The sequence below is a fragment of the Acanthopagrus latus genome, chromosome 15 (assembly GCF_904848185.1).
Source record: "Acanthopagrus latus isolate v.2019 chromosome 15, fAcaLat1.1, whole genome shotgun sequence".
In the NCBI taxonomy this organism is placed as follows: Eukaryota; Metazoa; Chordata; class Actinopteri; order Spariformes; family Sparidae; genus Acanthopagrus; species Acanthopagrus latus.
In genome coordinates, this window is record NC_051053.1 from 4,628,342 (window position 1) to 4,654,598 (window position 26,257).

At 42.0% G+C, this 26,257-nt stretch overlaps 1 protein-coding gene across 3 annotated transcripts in view; it reads right to left on the minus strand.

Moving 5' to 3' along the window:
* comtd1 (catechol-O-methyltransferase domain containing 1) overlaps positions 1 to 25,149 on the minus strand; it is a 40,314-nt gene extending 15,165 nt beyond the window's left edge. Inside the window, exons 1-2 of one of the 3 annotated variants that reach the window (XM_037122651.1) lie at positions 25,046 to 25,149; positions 5,898 to 6,164 (exon numbers count right to left, since the gene is read on the minus strand). Coding sequence is in view for 1 of the 3 variants with exons in the window: in XM_037122649.1 (XP_036978544.1) it covers positions 13,153 to 13,176 (24 nt within the window). In the remaining 2 variants the exon portion in view is untranslated. Of the gene's footprint in view, positions 1 to 5,897; positions 6,165 to 13,152; positions 13,245 to 25,045 lie in introns of those variants that run through there. The other 2 variants (XM_037122652.1, XM_037122649.1) reach the window with 2 other exon arrangements.
* Between the last annotated feature and the right edge of the window lie 1,108 nt (positions 25,150 to 26,257).

Sequence of the window (26,257 nt, forward strand, 5' to 3'; positions counted from 1 at the left end):
CATAATTAGATTACAGCTTGATGGACTAGAATTTATTAATTATGAAGACACGGCGCCTTTGATGCAATTTCTCCGCACACTTCCTCCTTCTCCCCCCCCCCCCCCACATCATCGCACACATTGCTCACTCATCTGCAGTCGGCCGCTGGGTCGGGTTACCGAGTTGCGGTAACACATTGTTACAGCGAATTATGCACGAGCACGGACAGGCCAGCCTCTAAGTGATGGCCACAATATGCATTTGCCTTTAAAACTTAAAGGGGGAGTTTAATTTATCGAGGGTGTCACATGGCAGGAGTGAGTAATTTTTCCTAACACCCCTGTGGACCACAGTGGTTAATGTATTCCAGGGCCCTAGGGGGAGCTGTCAGGAGGAGGACACCCTCACTGCTGCTCTGCTCGACTGACCATGTTGGATGGTTCAGGGTTTAAGATTCTCAGTACACAGCCACAAATCACTCTCTGAGGGGAATGTAATTGTGCTTCCCCCCCCCCCAAACCTCTCTTTTTTGGTTTGTTTTTTAATTTATTTCTGCAGCTCTGTGTCACCAGTAAGAGTAGATGTTATGCTTCTTGCTATAGTGGGTTTGTTTTTCCGTACACCTGCTTTTCGGGAAAAGTGGGGCGTTTATAGATTTGGCTGGTTGGTTTTTTTGAAGTCCGAGCCATCGAACGTGTCTGTTTATGACTTGAGAGGACCATTGTTTTTTTTCTGACTTCCCCTCTGCCGTTCGGCGCGGGGTTCGGGTAAATAGTCATTTCTTGTCCGAGCAGCTGTTGACAATAACTTATCAGGCAGGAGAATACAAACTGTGCCTTTGATGTCGGCATTGTCTGGGGGAGGAGGTCAGCAGCTGGGTCGAACTGTGTCTGCGCTCACTGTGCACAATAGGTGGAGTTGAGGTCTTCAATGCTGAGGTTCAGCAACGAATTTTATACGTTTTTGTTTGTTTCATTTCAGTCATTTTTTTTTTTTGTGTAATCCCACTGACCAACAAACAAATGGACAGAGGTGAACGCATAACCACCTCAGCGGGTGTAACGACACTATTTCTAGAAAAGCAGAATCTTTTTAGGATCATTGGCTTCAATTAAGCCAAAATTGCCCCAAAAACCCCAAGCTTCAAATACATCCTAGTATTTCATTATGCAACTGTCTCCTCACAAGGTTAAATTTGCTATGATCGATATTTTTATCATCTGTGGATGAAATGTGAAAGTTGAAAGTCTTCGCTGACAGAAATGAATCAACACGTGTGTCCTGGTTTTGGGCCACAGCGTCGCTGTTTTGAGTTGCACCATTTTGCACCAAGATAAGTGCATGTATGCTTATTTGGAAAGGTGGGTAAACCTGCTAAAAATAGGTGGTTGACTTCTTCCTTGATGCCAGCAGGCAAGTTCGCCTCTCTATTTTGTGTGTCTAATATGTCACGTTTCCACGTCACAATGGGGCAACAGGGAACAGAGGAAAGTGACACGAAGCCAGCGACAACTCTCTTATAGCTTTTATTTCAATCTCTCTTTCAAACGTCGCGCACACCGAACAATGTTCGAGCACTGCTTTGAAAAGCACTGGATGGAAAAATATTACACGCCAACATTTAGAACTTAAATGTGCACTGTAGCGTTTCACCTGGTTGTGTTTACATCACTGCTGACCAGAGTTAGAGCTGATAAATATCCAAGACCACTGCAAAGGCATTTGACCCGGGAATGAATGCCGATTGTATACGACTTCCAATCGAGGACAAAAGCCAGATGTCAGTGGGTTTTTTTTTTGTTTTGTTTTTTCGCAATGCGCAAAAAGTGTTAGACAGACACTGGTGAGTGAACATAGTGGAGCCTTTAGCTACCTAAGAGCCAGACATGTCCCTCAGGAGCTGGTGCAGAGCAACGCAAAAGCTAAAAGGAGAGTAAATATACAGGCTTACATTCATAATGTGACCAAAAACACAATTTCAGCTCAATGGTAATGTTGCTCTGTGTCAGCTGGATGTCTGAAAAGCAACTGCATGCCATATAGACGTAAAAGGCGATAATGTGTCAGCGTGGGTTTGACATAAAGCGTTCTGCTGCGTCCAAACAGTCTGGAGCGACACGATAATGCACAATGTCATGCTTCTGGGTCTCGATGCACACTGACATCGATAGACAGTGATAGACGACGCCTGCAGTGGTTACAAGCACCGGAGTAAAAACTGTCGTTCCTAAGACACAAGTTAGCAAATTTCCCAGTTTACAACGTTAACAAATCTTTTCAAAAACTCCTTTGATCCAAATCAAATCAACGCATAAATCCAGATTCATCGTGAGCTATTAATAATCCTGTAGCGCCGGAACTCCTTTTCCATTTCATGCAGCAGTAATAAGGTTTTGTTCGTTTGGTTGTTGAACGTCAGTCTGTCATGAGTCAACACAGTTTAGAACAGGCCGTCTGGGGCATCTGGCTGGAACCTCTTTCACAGGGTTCAAGCAAAGTGTAGCTTGTATTTCCAGCCTTCACACTACCCGTGAGTGTAGCTGGAGGACAAATAAGGGGCCTCGCTCTTTTTAAACACCACTGATAATAAACGTGCCTTTTGCATCCACGAGAGATCTCCCATTATCTATTGACTCAGTCTCGCCCTGTGTCTTGGTGACTTACGCCTCCCTCTAATTCCCATTACCGGGAACACTGTACCCTTATCAAGGGAAACAATAAGCCACTTGTCAGCGCAGCTAGAAAATATGAGGAAGCATCTGCCCGGTCCAGAGGAACTCATGACTCTGTGGTGAAAAAGCTAGCCCCCCCCCCCCCCCTCCGTCTGCCCTCCCTCGCTTCAGCCCTCCCTCTCTGACAGTCCTCCCTGTGACCTCCGGGAGGGCGTGGAGGCAGCTGAACAGCAGAGTGAATCAGATCATCAGGGTGTAGGTTCAAGATTGAATTCTGCTTCTTCCACACTGGGGCACGTGCTGCAGTTTGGGGGATGCACAGGTGAGAGTTAAGGGAGGGGTGGGACACCCACGCTTTCTCGCCCCCCACCCCCCACCCCCAAATAGAAGCCCCGCTCCTGAGCCGTAAACCTGTCACAGAGATATGTCTATGTCGATGATGGCATCCGACTTTTTTTTTTTTCCTTCCCCCAACCACCCGTGTGCTGGCCTGTTATCTCCTTCCTCCCTGCTATGTCTCCCTGCTCTTTAAGACAAAGGGTAATAAAGCTATAAATTGTGTGGTCTGCGGAAGGTATGGACATTCTGTCTGGGAGACGCTGTAAGAACTGCCATAAAGCACCCTCAAAGTCATAGCAGAAGATTTACAGTTATTTAACATCCTCCTCTTCCCCTAAATCACAGTGATAAGAGAATTAAGTGATGGCTATAGGTTCTTTGTCCTTAGTCTATTGATTTTCTTCGCCCCTCAGAAGGATCCTGAACATTATAATTATTGAGCCCTGCAGTTTGATGCAGGTTTACAGAGTAGGAGAGGCGCCCTCAGTTCGATTCTAACACAGTTAAAACAAAAGGCACCCGTTTTTCAATTTGGTAATGGGCTTCCAATTATGCTTCATTTACCTTGTTTGGCCAGAAAATGTTTTTTTTTTTCCTTTCTGAGGCCTCGGTGCTATAAACAGCGTCTTTGTGCGGTGACAAAACCTCAGTAACAGCTCTATATATCCAGAATCCAGCGGGCCTGCTTCTTCAGCGATTATTCAGCCGTGCGGATAGGAGGATTTTTTTTTTTTTTTATAACACCGTTTTATCATTAGGAGCGCGTCTCCTGTTGTTAGCGGTTTTTCCCTCTATCTGTGACATCAGGAAAAGCATCTCTGAGACAACAATCAAGATGTATGTCACTGTTTACCCCCACAATATGAAAGCTTTGTCCTCACGCTAAACTGCTGGCCTGAAGACGGAACACAACCTTGTCCGTCCCCCGTCCCTGTTTGTTCTCAGCAACACTTGGCCTTCTCCTCAGTGCTCGCGTCTCTCCCATGTACAAGTCATCTGAAACAGCCAATATGCATCATGCACAGCAAACTCCTACACTGATCGAGAAGAGAAGAACTCGACCTACAAATGCTATATGTCTCAATCTCATATCAGGTGTGAGTCTGTTCAGAGGTATGTTTGTCCACTGTGAGGGCATGTATTGTATGCGCATATCTATATTTGTGTATGTGTAACATTTAGATAGCGTTTATGTCTTTTTTCTGTGTCCTGGTCCCGCCCTCTTTAAACTGATATTATACTTGTAATATTTACTTGGTTTTGTAAAAGGTGACCCTCCCAAATTAAAAAAAAAGTCGTGGTAGCTTTGGCATTGTAGAAAATAAAAGCAGAGAAAAAGAGAATGCTTTATGTACATTGTGATGGACTATTGAGCCTGAGTAATTTTTAATGAAGAATAAGATAGCAAATGTTCTTACCAAAATACTAGAAAACTGCTTATCATCTTCCTCTAACGTAAGTTAAACTATTGAGTATAGCAACATATTGCTGACATTTATCAGTATTTTTCACATTTTAACAAGATTTTCACATCACTATGACATACAAACTTACAGAATTCTAAAAAGAAACTTTTCTTGTTATGAAATGACAGTATTTACATTGTTATTGTCTTAAATTAGCACATTATAATGTGATACTACCTCATCTTCCCTTCCCTTTTCTGTTGTGGCATCAAATAAGCTTCTGTCATAGAGGAAAGTTAAAAGAAAAAAAAAAAAAGGATACTATACACCTAAATGATCTTGATCCATAAATAATACCTTGATCTGGATCTGCATCAAAAGATAATGAGGTCTTCTCTGGGCTGAGATCATCCTTCATCCAAGTTTGGTGGATATCCGTTCAGTCATTTTTATGTAAAATGTGTAATTGTTTTGTGTAACAATAATAGGTAATAATGGATCAAATGATAAATGCAAATGGCATCATTGTGATGAGCCCACACAAGATCACGCGACCCTGCGTTTTTACCTCATTGTTCACGTTTTACTGTCAGTAATTTTACTTTCTGGGTTGTTTTCAGCAACTGCGCTCAGCTGAAAAGCTCCAATATACTAACTATATACTGACTTTATAATACCTACCCAGAACCAAACCATAGACATACACCATAGACAGTGTTAATGACACATTTAGCACATTTAGCAACTAAAGAGCAATATATTTCACAGTTTTTGAAGACCCAAAACAGAGTTAAGAGGATTTGGAGAGACAGGACTCAGGAAATGAATGCTAATGTGGCTCTTATCTGCTTTGTGTTTATATAACATAGTTCACCACTTTAACCTACTAAACTCATAATATGTAAGTGTGTTTTTAGCTAGCTACAAGTATAACTAAGGAAAGATTGTGGTCATGGTGTTGACTGTTGTTAAAGTCGTGCAGCCCAGCTGTCAAGTTGCTACTGCCTTCTCTTGACCAGAACCAGTGAGTATGACTGATTTGTCATTAAAATATGAAACAGGTTTTTTTTTTTTAAAGTTTCTGAAGAAGTGACAATCCTAAACTAGCAGAAGACACTATCACTACATGTCCACACACACTCTCTATTTTCATTTTTCTTTTTTAATGTAAAATGACACACACATGCACACATAAACAAACACACACACATGCGCACACACACACACACTTATACACACACTGCCCTCAGGCACCACAGTGGGCCACAGCCCCACTTACCACTGCCTGACAGTTGGCTTCTTAACAAAGACGCAGGGAATATAATTAAATCATTTACCTTTGATACCCAGCCAGCTTTGTAATTAATTAATTCGCCCAGGGTGCGCAGGAATTGCATTCACCGAGAGTCAAAGGAGGAAGGAAAAAAAAAAAGTCATTCCGTGGTACTTTGGGGACAAAACCCAACACCGTGACCTCCCTTTCTTTCTACCTTGTCGTACCTTGCTGCAGCAGTGTCCTCAGAGACTGAGAGCGAAGAAGTTAAGTGCTTCTCCAGTTGAAATAATGACCCTGTGCTGATGTTTAGGCCTCATCAGCCGGAGCGCCTGAGGCCGGATCAGGCTGCTGCAGGAGGACAGGCCTCGCTTACACGTCCTTTTCATTTGGTCTGACCTTTACGGAGGCTGTGTGATGTGGGAAGGCGATTGCTGTCAGCATCATCAGTGTCACACGGCACCAGAAATAGCCTCCGTGGAGATAAGCGGTACCTTTTGAAAGAGAAGGGCATAATGAGCACTCACAGAGATACAAGTTATTTTGTGAAATCCAAATATCATGTCAGATGTTGTAAAGCCTCAGGCAGGGTTGGGTCAGATTACTTTGAAACGTCGTCAGTTAGTGAATACAAATGACGTGACAGTTCTGTGATTAGTAATCCCTTGAACCCCCAAGATTTCATTGGAATACTTTTGCACTCTTTTTTGGATTCCTTTAAAATAAAATGTCCTTAGCTGATGCTAGCTGCCTTTTGGCTAGCGACATTACCTCCTGGCTATCCTTTGCCTCCTCATGCTGGCTGGGAGCAGCTTTTAGATATTCAGATCTGACTGAGCGAAGTTCAGTAGCAGTTGCCAGCTGATGCTTTTTTATCTCCTTTCTTTTTTTCCTTTCTCATTTTCAGGTGATTATACACGGTTAAAAACATAATCATGAATATTAGATTCAATTTCTGCCAATTACACCCCCCCCCCCCCCCCGAATCCTGCTACTACTGCTACTGCACCTTCAGCAACAGAACTGACACAAACGACAGGTGTGCCAAGTGTATTCGGTGTGGTATAGTTTTTCATGTCATATTCTAAAGATATAATCAAAAGTGTAATACAGTAAGTGTAGCTATGATCTAGCTACGCATTTCAGCCAGTGTAATCTCAGCTGATTATAGTTACATTTTTTTTTGTATTCTGATTATGTAATGCTGATAATATGTAATCCACTACTGCCCAATCCTGGCCTTAGGTACCAGACACAAACATTAGTGACACTATGTCTGTACGGCAATTCAATCAGTAAGACATAAATCATCAGTAATACTATCATTAGTTTCCACAATAGAAAAACATTATTTGCAGTCTGCTAGTGTGTTTTGTTCGCAGGCAGATTACGCAAACAGAGTTTTGCTGGTATGAATAGGTGTGTTTTTTTAATTTTTTTTTTTTCTTTTTTTTTGTCTGTTCTTTGTGCTGTCTGTTAGTTGTTTGCCTTGGGTGTGTTTCTGCTGAAATGATTATCACATTTCTGCACTGGATCTGAGTCACAGTGCCTCTGTAGCGCTCCGGCTGTAAGGCGCTCGGGAAGGCAGCCTGAAGCAAATTCTTCAGTGTCATCATTTTGCCTTTCCAAGAACATCAAGCATGTGAATCAATGAGCCATCATCAGCTATCTAATTTTTTACCCCTCTATATCGCTTAGCTGCTGCACTGCCAGTCAAATGGAAAAAATACAGCAGTGTTGTTTTCATTATTTTTTTATTTTTTTTTCCTCCTCTGGGTTTGTAAATTACTGCCGCGGCAAAGTTAAAAGCATCTGAAAACCACTTCTGTAAATTATTGTCGATAAATTGTAATGAATCAAATGGACCTGCGAGAAGTTTGATTTATAATTTGGAGCTGACGTTGTGAGGATATATTGCCCTGAGAGCTGCTGGGAGGATTTGGTGGGCTCCATCAGCACATTCATCATTCTACACTGAAGCCATTTTTTAGTGTGTACCGCTATTAGATCTTGTACTGTTCTGCCTATAATAGGACCATATACTGCCTGCTGAATGTCCGCTGTTCTGTCTGCTGTAGTTTCTATTCTTTATAAGGTGTGTTTTCTTTTGGAATCTGTCAACAAACTAGCCTAAAACCAACCTATATTATGGATTTTTCCATGCTGTTATTGTTTCTCATCAACTGAAGATATACATTAATGCATACTTGACTGTTATTTGTTTCCTAGATAAAATCATTTTGACTCCACTCAGTAGCTTTTCCAGAACTGCCTTACCTCTAAAATAAACAAAACCAAATCTTTGTCCACTGGTGAAGATCAGATGCAACTGAAACCTCCGGAAATAAGCTGCTAATTTAGTGTAGACCTTCATGCTCGATCTTCCATTTTACTTCTTTTGATTAGTTGAAAATGTTGGTAATACTCGCTATTTAAACCCTGGCTTTAAGTGTATAAACTAAATGTTAACATTTTAGCCCATTTCAACATCATTGTATGTACATTTGAGAATTGTTTGTGGTGTGTTAGTACTGCGTGAATATCCTTTACTAACACACCAGTGTAAAAGTGCTGTAGTCCAATGACTTCACTAAAAGAGAGCCAAATACACTTGCAGTATCAAAACTAAAGGAACTCCTGTGTATGAAAAAGCTTTTGGCTTATATTATATGTTGTTACTTGTTGCTTTGTTAGTTTAAACTACTTTGTATATAGTCTCTATAGTTACTTTATTTAAGTGGTTCCCAGTCCGAGGTTAAGGATCCTCCAGTGTGGGTCACAATATAAATCTGAGAGGTCAATAGATGATTAGTGGAAGAGGAAACACAAAACTAGGTAATCATAATAATCTTTGCTTTTTAGTTAGATCATGGATCATCGTACATCTTTGGGCATAAAACTGATCTAAAATGAATGAATATCAGAAGTTTGAAGGTGAAAAATGTCTCTTCAGTAACAGCTAATTACTCTTAAACACAACTAAAGGCCCCAGCTACAGATAGTTTTTTTTTGTTGTTTTAGTGCCTGAAACCAACCAAGTACTTTTCAATGCCTTTATTTTGAAAGTGTCACTAGACATGGCATGTTTGTTATTGCTGACTCCATGATGGAATGAGATGCTTTCAGTGGAAGGCTAGGCCAGACATTTACACAGTATATAGCATATATTATGTGTTTATATTTCCTCTGAAATGTGGAAAAGAGATGTATAAAGAACCATAAAACAGAAAAATAAATACATTTACTTTATTTTTCTAGCCCTGATAATCACTAATCAATAAGTAGTGACCATGCCATGAGATGCTATCATAAGATCATGCCACCAAACAACCTGCAGAAATCCATCCAAGATGCTGTTTTAAGCTCTTTGACTTTATATTCATCTTTATTTGATTCCGGTTGAACTGTAATCGCTACAAGCATTTTTCCCTGAGGAAGTTACACACTCCCCCCCACCCAGGCCTCCAGGTCAGAGGGTTAAGAACAAGGGCTTTCATGTCCTGTGGCCATGCGCAGACCAAGGACAGTCATGTGGTGACAGTGTTTACATCCCTCTGAGATCTAAAGAGCATTTACCCAAACCATATGCTGACTTCATAATGGTTAGTGATATTTGTGTGAACGCACCCAACAATTAACGAGGGAGGAATGAGGCTGGCGTTAACCTCCGGGTGTTCCTAGGATGTTAACCCCCCCCCCCCCCCACTCCCTGTACCTCAGTCCCTCCCTCCGCCTGCCCTTCTCCCTGCTCCTCCCCACATCTAACTCTCTCCATCCTCTCATCCCCCACCTCCATCCCTCCCCTTCTCCGTGCTCGGGGTCCAGTGGAAGTGATTTATCTTAGCGTGAAAAGACTTGTGATGACGACGAGACGGGAGGCCCCGGGCCCTAAGCACTGAATGCTTCGATGGCGTTTGCATGAAGTTCACGGCCCCGGAGCCACGATAAATGTCAAGTGCAACAAACGTCCTGTAAATAAGATAGAGCACTGCCAAAGCCAGAGTCGGCTTATTGACCGCTCGAGTAGAAGTTGGTGTCATTTGTGTTTCAGTGTTTAAACCCAAACTTATTCTCTCTTAGAATAAAAAGCAACAAATCTCCGGTTTCATAGACACTCTCAGAGCGGTTATGGGCTTTCCTCTGCAGGTTTTTTTTCTTTTTTTTTTTATTCGACAGCTATGTAAAAGTGAGGAAGTGCGGAAAGGTGAAGACCATTATAAACATGTCATCAAAAAAAAAAAAGTGTGTTCTGCACATTTCTCAACACACAATCTGCCCTGCTTCAAAGTACGTCCACAGGATGGCACTTTAGTTTTACTCACTTGTGACAGAAAAAGACATGTTTTCTCCTCCCCCCTCCGTGCTAGTGGCCACCTTCAATACAAATTTGCACCATTCACACTTGATTTGTGAGTATAATACAGCTCTTTTTATCAGTATTTTTTAAAGAAACACCTCAAATTTTTGGTCAAGTTAAGCGCTGCTACCCAATGGATCCCGATTGAATTATAAATCATTTAATTAATTAATCATAAATAAACCAAACAAAATTAAAGGTACAGTATTTTAGATTAATCAAGATTTTAGACTAAAGCTATCAACAGTAAGTAAAGTGATAGCAGTTGTTGCAGATATGTCTACTGAATTTAGCAGCAGTTATTCTAGTGATATGCCGCCCCTTGTTTCTTTTAAGTATGAATTTGAAAGGTGGCCATTTCTTACATATTGCAGCTACAAGAAAACGGCTCCTTACTTTTCTCCAACATCCCCCAGACAAGCAATAAAATACAACCGTACGAATAAAGAAGCTTCTTCATGTAATATTTGCTGAGCAATGACTGCATGACGTTTATACTCAAGAACATGGTGCGTACAGTCTGAGCTGCGTCTGCCTTTGTACAGTAGAGGACACTCATACTTCTACCATGTGCTTACCCTTTTCTACACTGGTGGCCTGAGGCCAACAGGCACATGTTGGCTTTGACTACAACACATAACTGTTCTTATATGAAGCAACACTCCCAGATAATGTCAGTCCACACCTCCTTAGCTTATTTTCTGTGTGTGTATGTGTGTGTGTGTCTGTGTGTCTGTGTGGTACACCTTTAATTATAAAACAAACCCATGAAAAAACATGTAAAAAAAAAAAAAAAATGCTCTTCAAAAGAAGAGACCTGGAAGTTGCACCCCCCCAACCCCCCTTTTTTTTTACTGAGATGACAAGGTGCCTTTATTTAATTCCGAAATGTCATTTGAGGACTTGGCGAAGTCATCGCGGGACTCAAACGCACACTTCAAAGTATCATTTCATTTGATCAACCTCTCCTACCTCAGGAATTTCCCTGTTGGTTGAAAAACGAGGAGCAGAGCAGGAACAGGGCTTCACGCTACTAGAGTTATCTGGGGAAGTACAGTCCTGCATATATCACCTCCGCCGGTGTCATCCGCAGTTGATAAACGGCATTTCCTGTCAGCGGAGGACACTGAAGGTTACAGCTGAGATTAAAAAGAACAAAACAACCTCCCAGCTGGAGTGGTGACACATTCTACCTGCTCATTTTGATCATTCAGATAAGCAGACGTGTATGAAGCCTTGATGAATCCTCCAGTGGTCCCTAAATATGGATGTAATGACAGCTTTTAACGTATTTGAGACTTGCCACATGAGTGAGAGCATCCGAGCACGGGGACATGTCCGCACACGCTTACATCTGACATAAAGCATGCAGCAATATGCAAACATTTGCCTACATGCACTCAGCTGATTAAACAGGCGCATAAATTATTGTTCCTTGTCATTTTTCTTGATATAAACGCACTGGGTTGGTCCTCCCTCTATTGAATTGACTCACAAACATCACCAGCAGCACTCAAGAGTTGGTTCTGCCCAGAGAGCGTGGCCTGCTGTATATCCAGCCCTCAGCGGTGACCATAAGCTGCGTTTGTTCTCCCGGCTCCAGACACACTGAGGCAATTTATGAGCCTCTGGCTGCAGGCTGATTAGAGCAGTGCTTGTAAAATGTATTTTGGCATGTATGCGGGGTTTTACTGGAGCTCTCCCTGTCACACATCACCCATACATCAGCAGTGAAAGACAGAGGTGAGACAAGAGCGGCGGAGGGAGGGTGGCGGTGACAGTGTTGAGGGAGGGCATTGCTCAATCCTCAAAAGCCTCCATTTTGGAAACGGTTTCACTGAAACTGTCACTGCCTCAGATTTTTTTCAAGGGAGGGACATTAGATTAGATTTGATGATTATCTATCGCCTTCACTGTTCTTAAAACGTTGTTCTTCACGTCTGTTAAAACGTCCCGGATAATCTTTTAGCCCTCCTTAAAAGTCAAGGTATCATATTCTCGATTAAATGAAATCCCATCTATTCCTCGTTCCCCTCAACAACCAGACAACATAACAGCATGTGCAGCCGCTCCCTGGCCTCTATCCAAAACCTGTCTGAGCTTCTCAGGAAGTATCCATGAGCTCTGCTACCTGTCACCCAACTTTCAGCATGATTTGTGACAGCACCGTCTGACCAGAACAATTGCATTAACAAGCGCCGGAAGGCCCTGGCTGTCAGGCTGCGCTGATACCATGTGAGATCTTTATTAAATTACAATTATGAGACAACAAATCCTCTCATTGTTCCACCTTATGGACCGTGCTTGGACACGTGCCACTGTCACATGAACACAGGGCGAGCCATTTCTCAGGAACGGGTCTTTAGCCTTCTGGCGTCTCGTCCTCCAAAGCAACGAAGCTGCTGGGAGAAATATGAAGTGGGTGCATGCTATGTCGAAGACAATTCGATTTGTAAGAGAAGAAAATTCATTTTCTTAGATGAAACCATGCCACTGTGATAATATTGTCTTGTGGCCTACTTATTTTCATCAGAGATAGTTCCACTGTCAGACACCTTCAGAGGTTGGTTAGGTAAATGTGATTGCTAGTGTACAGCAGACATGTTGACTTGTTATAACAGGAAAAACACAGGTGTAATTAACAACATTAATGGTGGTTGCGTTCCAATTAGGTGGAGTGATTTCCAGGGTGATGGCAGGGGAACTTGATGGAACCCAGTTATCATTAGTGTTAGCAACACCTGTGCTTTTTCCTGCTAACAAGTCAAAATGTCTGTGGTGAAAAAAAAAAAAAAAAAGAAATGTTGCAAAAGACTTCAAGCATGCTTCTGCTTGGTCTTTTGCAAGGGTAACATTGTGTGTCAACCACTGTTGTGACAAGACCCAATCAAAAGTCGGGGGAAATCCAGCCATCAAGCTGTCTTTCCGATTACATGACTGAACATGAGGGAAAAATAGCTTCTTCAGCCTGTTAAACAAATAAGTGTCATAACATGCCACTGATGCAACACACCTGTGAGGCACTAGCAGGACACTAGTTAATCGTTTGATATATTTTGGTCTGTTTGCCATCCGTACAGTAAACCTGAATTGTCTATATTAAAAGCCAGGCTTTCACCACCAACCTGGAGGATGATGAAGCGCCGCATGGGTGACAGTTCAGTCCTGCAGCTACGATTGAGTCTAATCTGTTCCCCGCAGTCAGGCAAACAGGACACTTAGGGACAAATAAGAACAATCTCATATCAGATACAATTTTAAATAAAAACTTTTGTCAAACTTTTTGGGTTCATGCCCCTATGAGCAGATTTTATAGGAATGAGTAGGCCCCCGCATCTGACGCTGTATCCAGTCCTCCTTACACATCAGTACATGAAGTCAAACTCTGATGTCGGGCACATAAAATGAAGGTAGGTCATGTTGTTATATTTCCCACAGTAGTGTAACATTTTGCCATGTAACAGCAGTGCACAGACTTTAGTTTCAGTGTTTACAGGCTGAAGAAGCTTGCTAGCTAGCTAACAACCAATGAGCAAGCTCAACGTTTCAACATTCCCAACAAATGAATATTGATTTTATTTCCGTAATTGAGTTTTTCACGTGGACACAAGATGATGTACTTTAAAAAATGTAGATAAGTGATGTGTGAAACATCAAACCACATACACACCCGCAAAATAAATTGAGCATAAAAGAGAAGTTCTCACACTCGTTCTGAATGATCATGATCATTTTCTCTCCGTTAAAATAGAGAAGCGGACATTGCCGTGTTCATTAGCAATACTGTCAAGCAAGTCCACCAGGAAGCAAATAAACAATTACTCCGACTAAGCCGCCGCGGTGCATTAGCGTTATTTATGACCCTCATGTAAATATAAATTGAGGTGAATATAAAGTCCTCTCTGGGGTGTCTTTCAAGTCATGCTGGCTAGCAGTAATTCTCAGATGCAGGAAACAATGCAGTCTGCATATGATAATGCTCCTGTTGGATAAAATATACCTCATACTTGGCATGTGCGGAGGCTGAGGCAATCACATATGCAGAGAAGCAGCAAGCGCTCCAGCAGGATCAATAAAGTGCATAGGATTTGGGATTTATGATGACGTCCTATCGATCAATTAGATGCTGACTGTTTGAGGCACTCAGAGGTGCCAATGGGTATTATAACTAAATCAGAGCTTAGACAGAATTACTGTATAACAGAAGATAAACTGCGGCATTTCACTCTGACAATTACTGTCGCACCTTTTCAGAGGCTTATGAGTGTAGACAAAGACAAAGTGAGCTTGATCCAGCTCTGTCTGCTGGTGGAAAGTCACTTCGTTTTGTCTCCACCAGTCAAAAATCGTCAGCTTCGTAAAATAGGTGTAAATGTTGTGACTCAAAGCTGGAATCTAAAGGCACGTATAACCCATCAAAGCTGAAAAGACAAACCCTGTCTCTCTTTGGTAATCTTAAACATCAAACATGCAAGTCAGATATGTTATAACGGGCTGATGTTGCATAATCTGCATACCTTGATTTCTGTTTCTGTGTTCTGTGTAGATTTTGTTTTTTCTGTCACAGCACTTCCACTCATATTCAAGAACACACCTACCAGTGTCTGAGAGCGGGCCAGAATGAGATAGACAGAGATAAAAAACCCTCCTCCTGCGACATCTCAGGGGGAATGGAGTCATTTAGTAGATTTCTCTCCATGTGCCCATCACTCAAACCAGGCTGCTTTCACCACACAGCTGATAATCATACATATTCTATGCGCCGGAGCGCAATAAATCTCTGTCCCTGTTTCATCCCTCCGCCATTCATCAATCACGCAGGGAGCAGGATGAAACACCGCCTGCTCGAAAATATATCATATTAGTACCAGGGATGTTTACCAAGATAATGTGAGACAACAGCAGAGGGTGAAATATAGCACCACTGCATTCCTCAAATTAAAACCACTCCTCCTCCCCTTCAGACCACCCTCTCCTGTGGGAGTCTATGAGTATGTCTGGAAGGAGTCCTGAAGACTCATGCCCATGCGTCCTTACCCTTCTCTCACCTTGATACATAACTAACTTTTAAGAGGGAAACCAGATCCTTAAACTGAAGAAACTAAAGCATCTACTGTGATGGATGGTTCAAGACCGGCTCACAACATGAAAATTGCATGTTGCGCTGAATTGGCAGAACCTGGCATATTCTGTACATAAACACGAGATGATGCCAGATCAGACTATATCTAAGAAGCATTAGGTTTATATTTGAAAATAACAGTAACCATTATGGTGGCAGATGCAAGGCTATGTTTTAAGATGAAAAAAAGTTTCAAACTTTCAAGTTCTGTCATCAAATCAGTTTAGAATTGATCGGGCTTTATAGAGCCAATACCGATTAATGATGGAAAGTCTCGATTGGCTGAGAATACGATTAGATCAGACATCTCTACTCAATGTCCCGGCCATTAGTCATCAGTGTTTGGAAAGGCCTTTGATACTGAACATCTATATTTCACATTTCTTTCCTTTTTCAATTTTCTATATTGCTCCCTTGATGATGACTCTTTGTCATTATCAAATATCTTCAATCTAAAGTTTCATCAAGCTTTGACTCGCTGCCATCTTATCATTAAATAAGGTAGTCTGTCAATGTTGAACTGCAGTTGAGTTACATCCACACCTGCAACCTGCACAGCTCCAGTACCCACAGGTGTGGTACAAGTACGGATGTATTAAGAGGGCCAGATACACTGTAGTGAATTTTAAGGTTGCAAGTACCTCACCAATAATAGCTTGCCACAGATTTCCATTTGCAAGTGTGAATATGAGGCACTGTACACCTCAGTTGACTCCCAAAGACTTATCCTTTAATGAATTTTGAGACCATGACCTTTAATAATTGTTAACTCACTTAGATTCCAGTAAAGTGAATGCCTTGCGCTCAACATCATGTTAGTGTGTGAACATTTCTATTCTCTAAATACATCCTTGGTGACAGCCCAAAGCTTGCTATAAAGATATAAAATGTATCATTTTTTAATTAAAATGTATAAAAATAGCTGCCACGTAGCATGGTTCCATTTCAAAATTATGGGGTATCAGATCAGTGCATAGACTCATGTACTCCTTGATTCCCATATCTAAATTTTCGGCAGTATTGGAACACCTCTAAAAACAATTGTTTAAAAATGGCAACAATGGCCTAATTTTTTTAACAATTTTTCTTGGTTGGCATTAATGTTGACTCACAGAGAAACGTTTCAGAGTTCCCACTCAGACTCTTTCAAGCGTTTGTACACTGGTTCAGACGGCACAGTGAGCAGTAGCTGGCAGTAGTTAACTGTCAATATGATGTATAACATACTGATATACAGTGAGTCATCATATGTTATTGGACTGCACAGAATCCCATGACTTGCTGAACCTATTTACAATGCCAATGTATATTTGTCTGATCATCATTTTAGCAGTAGTTTTCCATCCACTTCTGTTGACAGTTAAGTCAATGCAACTTACATTAGTCTGTATCTTCTCTCACATTAACAACACTTATACTATTGTATTTCCATTGGCGCGTGCTGATGGTATGTATCATTCTGAAAATCACAGGCAATTACCTCATGTTAATATCTCCTATATATTATTCACCAACAGGGAAATAGATGGAAACAGCACTGTGCATCTCAGTGCGAATGGGAACATGGCCACATACTGTATTTACCAGAAGTGCAATGTATGTGTTCATTTTTATTATTTATTCATTTATTTTACAGAATTTCGGTTTTTAAAGTAAAATAAAAGATTACACAGTGGCTTGTTTCATTCTTTAGATATGAATGGTTTTGCACAGGTTTGCCTGCACTAAAGCTTCCCCAGGACACTAAGATACGGGCTGTGTATGCTACTGCGCTCGCATCTGAAGGTTCCCTCCCTCGCTTGTATATCCCCTTTTAGATTAGAAATGTAATTTGGGGAGATGAATGCATTCTATTCCAGTTTGCTGTGATCAGGAGTACTGCTGCGCGGAAAACAGCATTGCTTCCCGATTATTGAATTTTTATGGCCAGGTAATTAATTGCAGATTCCCTGTTTTGTTCTATTTCTTCCTCTCTGACATTTTAATTTCGACAAAAAGCCACGGTCTCCACGCGGCCCTTCTCTGGAGATCCTAATGGTCTATAAAACATGATGACTTATAGATATGGTGGAGACTTCACTTCGCCAATGATTGTTTGAAACCTTGCTGATCACACAGAATTTAGTCCCCCCCCCACGCTTGCTTCCTCCCTCCCACCATCTCATCCCTTGCCTTTCCCTCCCAACCTCCTGAATTCATTTCTTGTCAATTAAACTGCAGCTACAGTGTCCCATTTGAAGAATAGAAATCTATCAATGTGTCATCGACCGGGAGTTCATTATTGGATGCGGCCTGGTAACTTTTCAAAAGCAGCATTCGGGCCATTATTCCTTAAAGACGATTGTCATTACTTGACCAGGCAGGCGAGTGTCCTTGGCTTGCATTGCAAGCACTGCATTTAAGGGCAAGGGGGAATCAATCGTAGCGGAGGGTGACAGACGCCATATCTCAAGGCAGACAGGTTTGAATGCTTATATCAAATCAGAATCCTTTGCTGGCACAGGGAACATTAGTTACCCTGGTGTCAGGAGCACATGTAGGCCAGAGCCAGCCATCCAGGAGGAGAGTAGGGGGAGGGCCGTTTGTTATTTTATGCAGGTCTGCTAAAATGTCCTGAGATATTGATGAGCTGCTGTAAAACATCATTGTCTTCCTTGCATAATAAAAGCATATTTAGTTCCTTGGCTTTTGCAATTTGTGCATTATTTTACTCTTAAATAACAGAGATGCGGTTTCATTTTCAATACACGAGGTGGCCAGAAGTGGCTTAGAAAAATATTTCATTATAAAGTGGTAAAAAAATAAATAAATAAATACAGTGTGTTATAATGCAAATTCAGCAAGATTATGTTATGGCTATGGCTCATTACGTGAGGGGCACTGAACATACCGTGTTAGCATTTAACAACAGACTCCCTATTACAGTAAGAGGCAGAAGACAGTTGATATGAATAAGTCCCCTTCTTGGCCAAAACACTAATCTTTCTTGTGTTCCCCGCGTCTCTAATATATGTCCGCAGGATATCTATCCAGTTTATTTATCATCCTTCCTTTGCTTCTCGCTTCTTTCTGCTGTCCCCTCGTCATGGTGCTTTTTTTTTCTTTTTTTTTTCTGCTGTGTAAGCATAAGTCCGCACAACACATCACTCGTGAAGCGCACCCCCCTCCTAACCTTCAAGAGTTCTCCCAGCACAATCTCTACGGCTCTGTAATGGCTGACGCAGTTACCATATTTCAGCCCTAATTGGGTGGAAGCCACAGAGCCAATTTGGGAGGGTAGTTTGGAAGAGAGTTCCTCTGCGACATTGTTAGGCATTTGGATGTCTTCTGTGTTGCCAGGTGTGGATTGTAATTGCCACTGAATGAAAAGAGCACCTCGGAAGCAGAGGGCCGTCGTGGTTTGCCGGGAGTATGTGGGTGCTTTATCCACGGCAGTGTTTCCGCTGCTTCGGCTCAATAAGTCAATACAGACAAGATGAGATTGGGTGACTTGTCTTGTTTACATCTTTTAGGTTTGTTTTGGGGGAGTTCTGTTGCCCTGAGAGGACAGCGATTGTTCTCCGAAACCAAGTTGCGCACTCATCAAAATGACGCATTACCTACCAAACTACCCACTGTATTCTATTTTCTGCCTGCATCCTATTTAGTTCCGTGTAGCAAATGTGCTATCTTGCCCATGAAGCATTGCTCGGCGATGAAGACGCGCCTCACTGTCTGACCTTACACGCCGCTCCTCAGAGCCAGGATCTATGGCAGCCATTTTCTCTCTAGCCAGTCATGAAGAAGCAAGAGATGTAAATGTCAGTCTGTGTCTCCTTAACACTCAATAAAGGGCTGGGATTGGGCCCTCCGCTCCGCCAGTCGATTGGCCATCTAATGAGGAGAGGCCTTACCATAACTCTACAAGATTCACTACTGTTTGTGTTTCACCAGAGGCCCTAGCACAGTAATAATTCCAAGTGGATAAATGTTTTCCCGATAACAAGCTGAAATAACCTGTCGGGCTGAAGTTGATGTAGAAAAGAAGAATCACACAATTAGCGATCAGCGGGGATTTATCCTGGTAGCGGGAGACAGAAGGCAGGAGGAGCTTAGTCCTTTTCTCTGTCTGGCAAATATCAAGGCTACCTCGCTCAGAAGTGCTCTTTCCTCTGTATTTCCTCAGCCGCTGTGTCATCAGTCACCGGCTTTTGCCTTCGCAGCAGCCCTCTGTGTTCTTACCTAAATGCCCCCTCACACTAGCATTTAACTTGCTAATGTAATTGAAGTCACTCTGAGGGGGAAGGTGTTATGGATGATGCTCTTGCAATGAGACAATGCTCCCCTAATCTCCGTTTATCTGGAGGCTACTTCCCACCTTGAAATAGAGAGGGTGGTGCAGAAATCCATTTAGATTTGCTGGAAAGATAATAATAAAGGAGGTTTTAAATTAAAGACATCAGTTATTTCAAATTATGCTAATGGTCCGGTCTACATCCATTTTTAACTGCATTGATTAAGCAACAGCAGACAAAGCTGTCTTTTATAGTGGCTTATTTGAAAATTTGATTTCATTTGTTAATTGGCACTTTCTCCGCAATAATTTTCAAATAAAGGGCTTATTTAAGTATCCTAAAAAGACAGAGATTACAGTGTGTCAGACCATTATGCCTTTCCACACCTTATAATGTTACAAGGCACTCTAAAGTTGATTAATAGCAACCAATTTCATCATAAAGAGGTAGGACTACTGTAGCTATTGTAATTAACCTTTAAGTGTGACGGACTTTACCGTATATTGCCCATTTCTATTACTGACCCACATATATCACAGCAGAATATGCAGCCGTACTTGCATTCGAGGCCTCCCAGGAGCCTCGGCATCCACGGTGTGTCCGATGACATCATTTCCCCATGGGAGCGTGAATTATCTTGTTTTCGCCAGATCTCTCGTATGTATTTTCCTCTGCTGTTCCCCGCACAAATGCATCATTTAAACCATTAGCAGCACCTAGCTCTTTCATTAGAATGAACTATATCATCCCCTCCCCAGAGGCACCCGCAAGCCACCGGACTGTGAGAATACATTTCACTGAGAGGGAATATTGAAGGCGGCAACATGCCTAGGTAAAGTATTACTTAATTTATACTGCTAATGTATAACATTGATTCTCTGTGGGGAAAATAAAGGACAACATATTTTCAGAGCCCACATCATTAAGGTTTAATAATTTAGACCCAGTTAGCGTGATAATAAATATACTGGGGGAACTTAAGTGAGGGTTTTGGTGATGAATGCAATTAGAAAACGTTGCACTTACATAGAAGAGTAATATGAATGGGGTGTAGAAATTAATTGGAGTTGGAGCAATGGTGTGGCCTGCGGTGTTTCACGGGAGGGATAAAGAACAGCCTATTATTCCAAAGAGCCCTATCCAGAATACTAACTATCCTTCGCACGCCGCGTTACCTTATCAATATCTACATAACTAACAAATAGCTGCCCCGAAAAAAATGGCCTCCGCCCTTCTTCTTCTCTTTTCCAAATGCAGGTTCGCACTCTGAAATTAAAAGACGGTGATAATGTGCATTAGGAATTCCCGCAAAGTGTCTCATTTTATTGCTGTTTGGATGCACGGCTCCATACATTACCTGTCGCGGTGCTAGTAGATCATTAGCTGGGGAATAATGGGAGAACAGTCACAGCTGCATATGCACAGGCTAACATTCAGCAGCTTCATGCAGTATGTATCAGCGGGACTGTGATAGCTCCTCAGAACTATTTATCATATTGCACAGTTTCAACGCCCTACAATGAAGCCGCATTAAAAATGGAAAGCGATTATTTAAGCCAAGGATGGGATTAAAAGCTAAGGGTTACACTTCTGTCCACTTTGAAAAATGGTCAATACCAGCCTTCTATCTTTTAAACAAGTAATTACAGTTCCAATCTGTACAGTATGATTACTGAATCTTAGTAATTCTACATCCTCTAAGCATTCATTTACAACATTTATACCATTTGTAATCAAATGTCATTAAATGAAACAGGGCATCGCGTTGATTGCTTTCTCAGTAACATGTTTCTCATTACAATTACAGAGAGTGGTTCAAACTGTTACATTTGAGGCCACATCTGATGGTCTAAACCAATACTAGACCCTTTGCTGTTGTCCTCCATATCCACATGCTTTCTGATCTAATCCTAACTTTTTTTATTTCATACAAACCTCTGATGTTGAAGTCAAATTTTTTTTTAAAAGTTATTCAAAATGTTCAAGCTTGTTATAAGAAATGATTTAAGTTATGTTACCAAAATCGCTTAAAATCTGGAATGGATTTTACGGTACTTGTCTAAGGCCCTGTTTGGATGACAACAACTTCGCTGGAAAAGGAAAACGTTTCCCTTTGTGTCTCAACAACAGTTCCATGTTCCTACGACAACATCGTGAAAATGATCCTCGTGCATACGGCTCTACAAAAAAACGACTGAACCCCTGCAGTGTACATGCCAGGACAGTAGGTGGCGATGGAATTTTTGCTATTGAGCGCTCGCTGCAACTGCAAGCTGAAAAATCATTGCAAAAAAATTGGAAAGTATAAATCAAACAGAATAAAGTCCCTGCCAAAACAAAATATGAGAAATATGTAAGTGCGATGTGACCGTTGTTCAGACTTTAACTAGTTGAGGTAGCTATCAGAAACGCTTGTGTACAAAGTTTGTGTTACCACTGTCTGATGAGGCATCCTGTATTAAGGGTTCAAAATATGTTAAAATAAATGAATTATCAGGCGCAAAAGGATGTATCCCTGCCCCTGAAATTATTTGTTTACTCAGAGACTCGTTCACACCAAAAAAAACCCGTCCAAGGAGACTGAGTTATGAGGCATAGTATTTTGTAACATTGATAATGCTCCAGCCTGAGACCTTGTGGAGAGCTTGCATGTTTTCAAAGAGCTTTCCCAGAGCTACTTTTTACGCCCCACCAAAAGATTAATAGTACACCGGCCTTGAAAAATGAAAATCAAAGATATCAAAAAGCTCCTAGGGATTAGAGCATGGGAGTCTGATATCAAGCCCGGTTTACTCTTTATGATGTCATTTTCTTTTTATGGAGGAAGCAGGGGGTGAAAAGCTCAAAGCAGATATGGGATCCAGGTTTTTGGATAATCTCCCATATACCACAGTACATAAATCTGCTCCATTGATCTCTGGAATCATGCTTCTATTGACAAGAGCGAGTCTCTCTTTTTGAAAAGTGATAACTGTGCGGGGCAGTCCCACTAAACATTTATGGATGTCATTCCTGCCTTAGTCCGAGCCCCCGCTCTGTAATAGCTTTTAGCGTCATGTAACACTCCTACGTGTGAGTGAATGCGCAAATGTGTCTGAGACCCTGCTGAGTAAGTTTACGCTAGCCGTTAATCATTGTCTGGGCCAGCTGGCTGTAGCCACCGGGCAGGTGGGCCTGTCAGGTTGGCAGCCTCAGTCATGCAGCACTGTAACCAGAGCCCGCAGGGATGACCGTGCCCCTGGTGTCCCTGAAGTCCCACGTCAACTGGTGCTTACCGAGTGCTATTTTGACTGAGTCTCGGTGTGTTGAACTCGCCCAAGAGCGGTAATTAAATACCAATAAACAGGCACATAAAATTGAAAAGGAAGACATGATGTTTTTATTTTGACTCTAGTTTCGTAACAGTGAAACGTTAGATGGATTAATTCACTAGCCTGTGGAATAAGATATCCTCTCAACCTGCTGTAAACTATAAAGGGGAATTCCGGTCCGAATTTCCCTAATGCCACATTTCGTTTTTTTTTGGTTTTGTTTTTGTAATTTCTTTTTACGAGTATTTTTAACCACAATGGCCAAACTGGATACCAAAAGGTTTATGCTCTCATATTTTTGTCTGTCATCACATTTGAGCCTGACTGGAGGCAAATAAAGAACATGATCATGAAAAACAGATTTCATAGCAAATCTGCTTCCAGGTCAGCTTGCCAACTAATAGCGTGTTCATGTAGTAATCGAAAAAACCTTTTCCTATTTTTTTTCCTACCTTTTTTTTTTTTCTTTTAGTCAGAGCAGCAAATAAGAAGGTCAGAGAATATTTTGGTACAGGGAAGTAGAATTGGGTTGATGGTAAAAAAAATTTTACCGAAAGTGTTGTATAGGTCTCTTTGCTCTCCCTCGACGGTGAGTAAAATGTCTTCATCAGTAATCATTTGGACTTTACCTTTTGTCCGAAGCGACTTATAGTAATACACACACCTTAAGATTCCTCATCTGAGGGCTTGTTCCCCAAGCTCCCTGACGTCTAACTAGGTCATTGATGGACAGAGGGTCAGAGGTGTTTAGCATTTTCCACTGTAAGTCAACACTGAACAGAGGGAGAGCACTAAGCGGCCTGTTCTTCCATCCATCGCCCTGAGCTGGCTCTGACAGGCAAGCATCTGTGCCCCCAGGAGCTGACAAGTCTCCTGTGAACCAAACAGGAATGCTGAGACCCCAGATTAGCACTGTGGCCCAGGATGAGGATGTTCCGTGGGCTGTGGGCTTGAGGACAGTTTGGACAACAGAGGACATCAGAGTCAAACTGATTATGTTTTGCGGTTGTGTTTGACTGTGCGTGAGATGCTGCACGGGTGATTGAAGCTCGGGAACTGTGCTATTTCTGTCTATTAAATGTCAAGGATTAACCAGGATGTGGAATTTTACTAGAAATCAAATCATGTCGTTGAGGCTCTGAAATCAAGCCAATGAGCTGAAGCAGCCAGTGCCAAAGTCTGTAGACCAGACTCACGTGGTGGCTATTTCCCTCTGTCATGCCTGGAATGGGAAGCTTAAATGCTGGGACAATGTTGCGCTGCTGTGTTCCCTGCTGCAGCAAGTTGTGTAGATCAAGCCATTCCGACAAATGTTTATCTATTTATCCACTTTCCGATTGCTCACCACTGAACAGATGGTAACCAAAATCTAAAGGGACACCAGGCCATAGTTTGATTCACATAAGCTTGCTTTAGCATTCAACTACTTCCTAGCTAACATCGTTTGTTTACATCCAGTGTGTTTCAAGACTCAAACAATTATATTCAGGATGTGTGTTGATATTTCAGAATTAATTCAAGCCTTTCCTATCACATAATATAACACTTTAATCAGTAATATTGGATAGGAAGTGGTTGAATGCTAACATTAGCTGTCAACTTACAGAAGCTAAGGTACTGAATGTTGTTTATAGTCATTCAAGGCACACAATTGTCACCATTAGAGCTAGAAGAGACTTCAGACTTTAGCAAGGGTTTTAAATGGCAGCTAGCTGGTGTGTATGACTTGGGACGGGGCCATGGTAGTCTTGCATAGCCAGACAGGGCCTGTGTCAGTGCTGGAGAAAGGCCTGGCTGCTATAGGGGGGAAAAAAACACTTAGGCTTGTTTGTATTTCTTAAAACGAACCCACCACAAATGCTAAGGCAGTGCTAAGCAAGTTTGTAGTCATGTTCCATGGTAAAGTAAGACTGCTAGTGGCCATTTTAGTGTAGGTTGCTAGCCTGGAGGTTCTTCTTGTTGATTCAAATTGATTTTGAAAAACACTAACATGCTAATTGTAGGTTTATACCCGCAATCCACATCCACTGAGTCAGGCTAAAGTCGGGCTATCTGCCCTTCCTGCCTCTGGTCTTTATGCAAAGCTATGCCAGCTGCCTCTTAGACCTACTCTTCTTAGCTCGCGTCATATTCAGCATCAACATCTTGCTGAGAAAGTGAATTAGCTTCTTTCCAAAAATGTCAAATTAGTCTTTATAAACCACCCACATGAGCCCTCGTTAGCGTTTTCATGCTACCTTACACGGTCCTACCTGACACCGGCGGTGGACATCTGTGTGAATACTTTGTACACAGCCACATAAAATCTCACCTCTGTGCCGTGTGGTGAGCGCTCGCAAGATGAGTGATTCGAGTCAGCGATGAATTAGCAAGCTCCCGTGTGCAGGGAGCATGTCAGTGGAGTTTATAAACGGCTCGAAAACAAACCAGCTTGGCCTTTCTTGAGTTTCACACGACCATCAAACTGTCAGGTCCGGGAACAGGCGTCTACCCTTTAGTGTCTCCTCGTCCCTTGCTGTGCCAGTAAATTCTGTAAAGAGCAAAGACTTCTTTACTGCGGTCTTTTAGTGTTACACTGACAGCTATCACAGCCCGCCTCATTCTCTCAACTTACATGCATATAATAGCTCCTCTTGTAAATCTTTAAGAGACATATTAATTAAATGCTCAAGGATGATGTGACACTTGCTTTGAGTGTGATCTTGGTTGAGAACATTTCCAGAGGAGATGGACACGTAGTGGTACATACCCCTCCGCACAGCGCTTGTTCCCTCACCCTCATTTCAGCGTGAATTCTCCGCCGCTCACATCGGCGATAACTCACCCCCCCCACCCGGTCTCGATATTGTCTCCTGAGCCCAGTTTCTCTGCGAAAGTTACAGCGAAATTTGTGATCCTGTGTAATGAGAGTTGAGGGTGCCACAAGAAATCACAGCCATAAAGCAAGGCGCTGTAGATTATATTGACAGCACACACACACACACACACACACACATGCACACGGCGCACATATTCGCATCACTCACAGCTCTGTTTCCCGTCTCCTGTTTAGAGCTGTGCGATCCTATGGGCGAGATTTATAAAAACAGCAGTGACAACATGTCTACTTGGCCTTTAAGACCTACATAAGTGGCGCTATGCTGAAGCCAGCTGGGTATTAATAGTTGGCATGGGAAAACATAAATTATTGCTCTCCTACCAAAAATGTCATTCAATCCCTACCACTGCTCGTCAGGCTTGTCCTCTTGAACTGCTCAGTAAATCAAACCATATGTTCCACCCCAGGAAATATTCCAAATCTACAGCCTCAGCGTTTGCCAAATCAACTTATCAATCAAACCCCACGCCTATCAATTTGAGTAGGAGGGTAATTGATTCTCTAAAGGGGCCTGTGTCCTCCACGCTGCCCTCTATTCTGTGGCATCCACTTTTCCAACTGTTTAATTAAGACACTTTATGTCTCAGAGGCATTCATTAGCTGCCACATCCTGTTGTCCAGCCTGTCACAACACCGGGGTTAAAA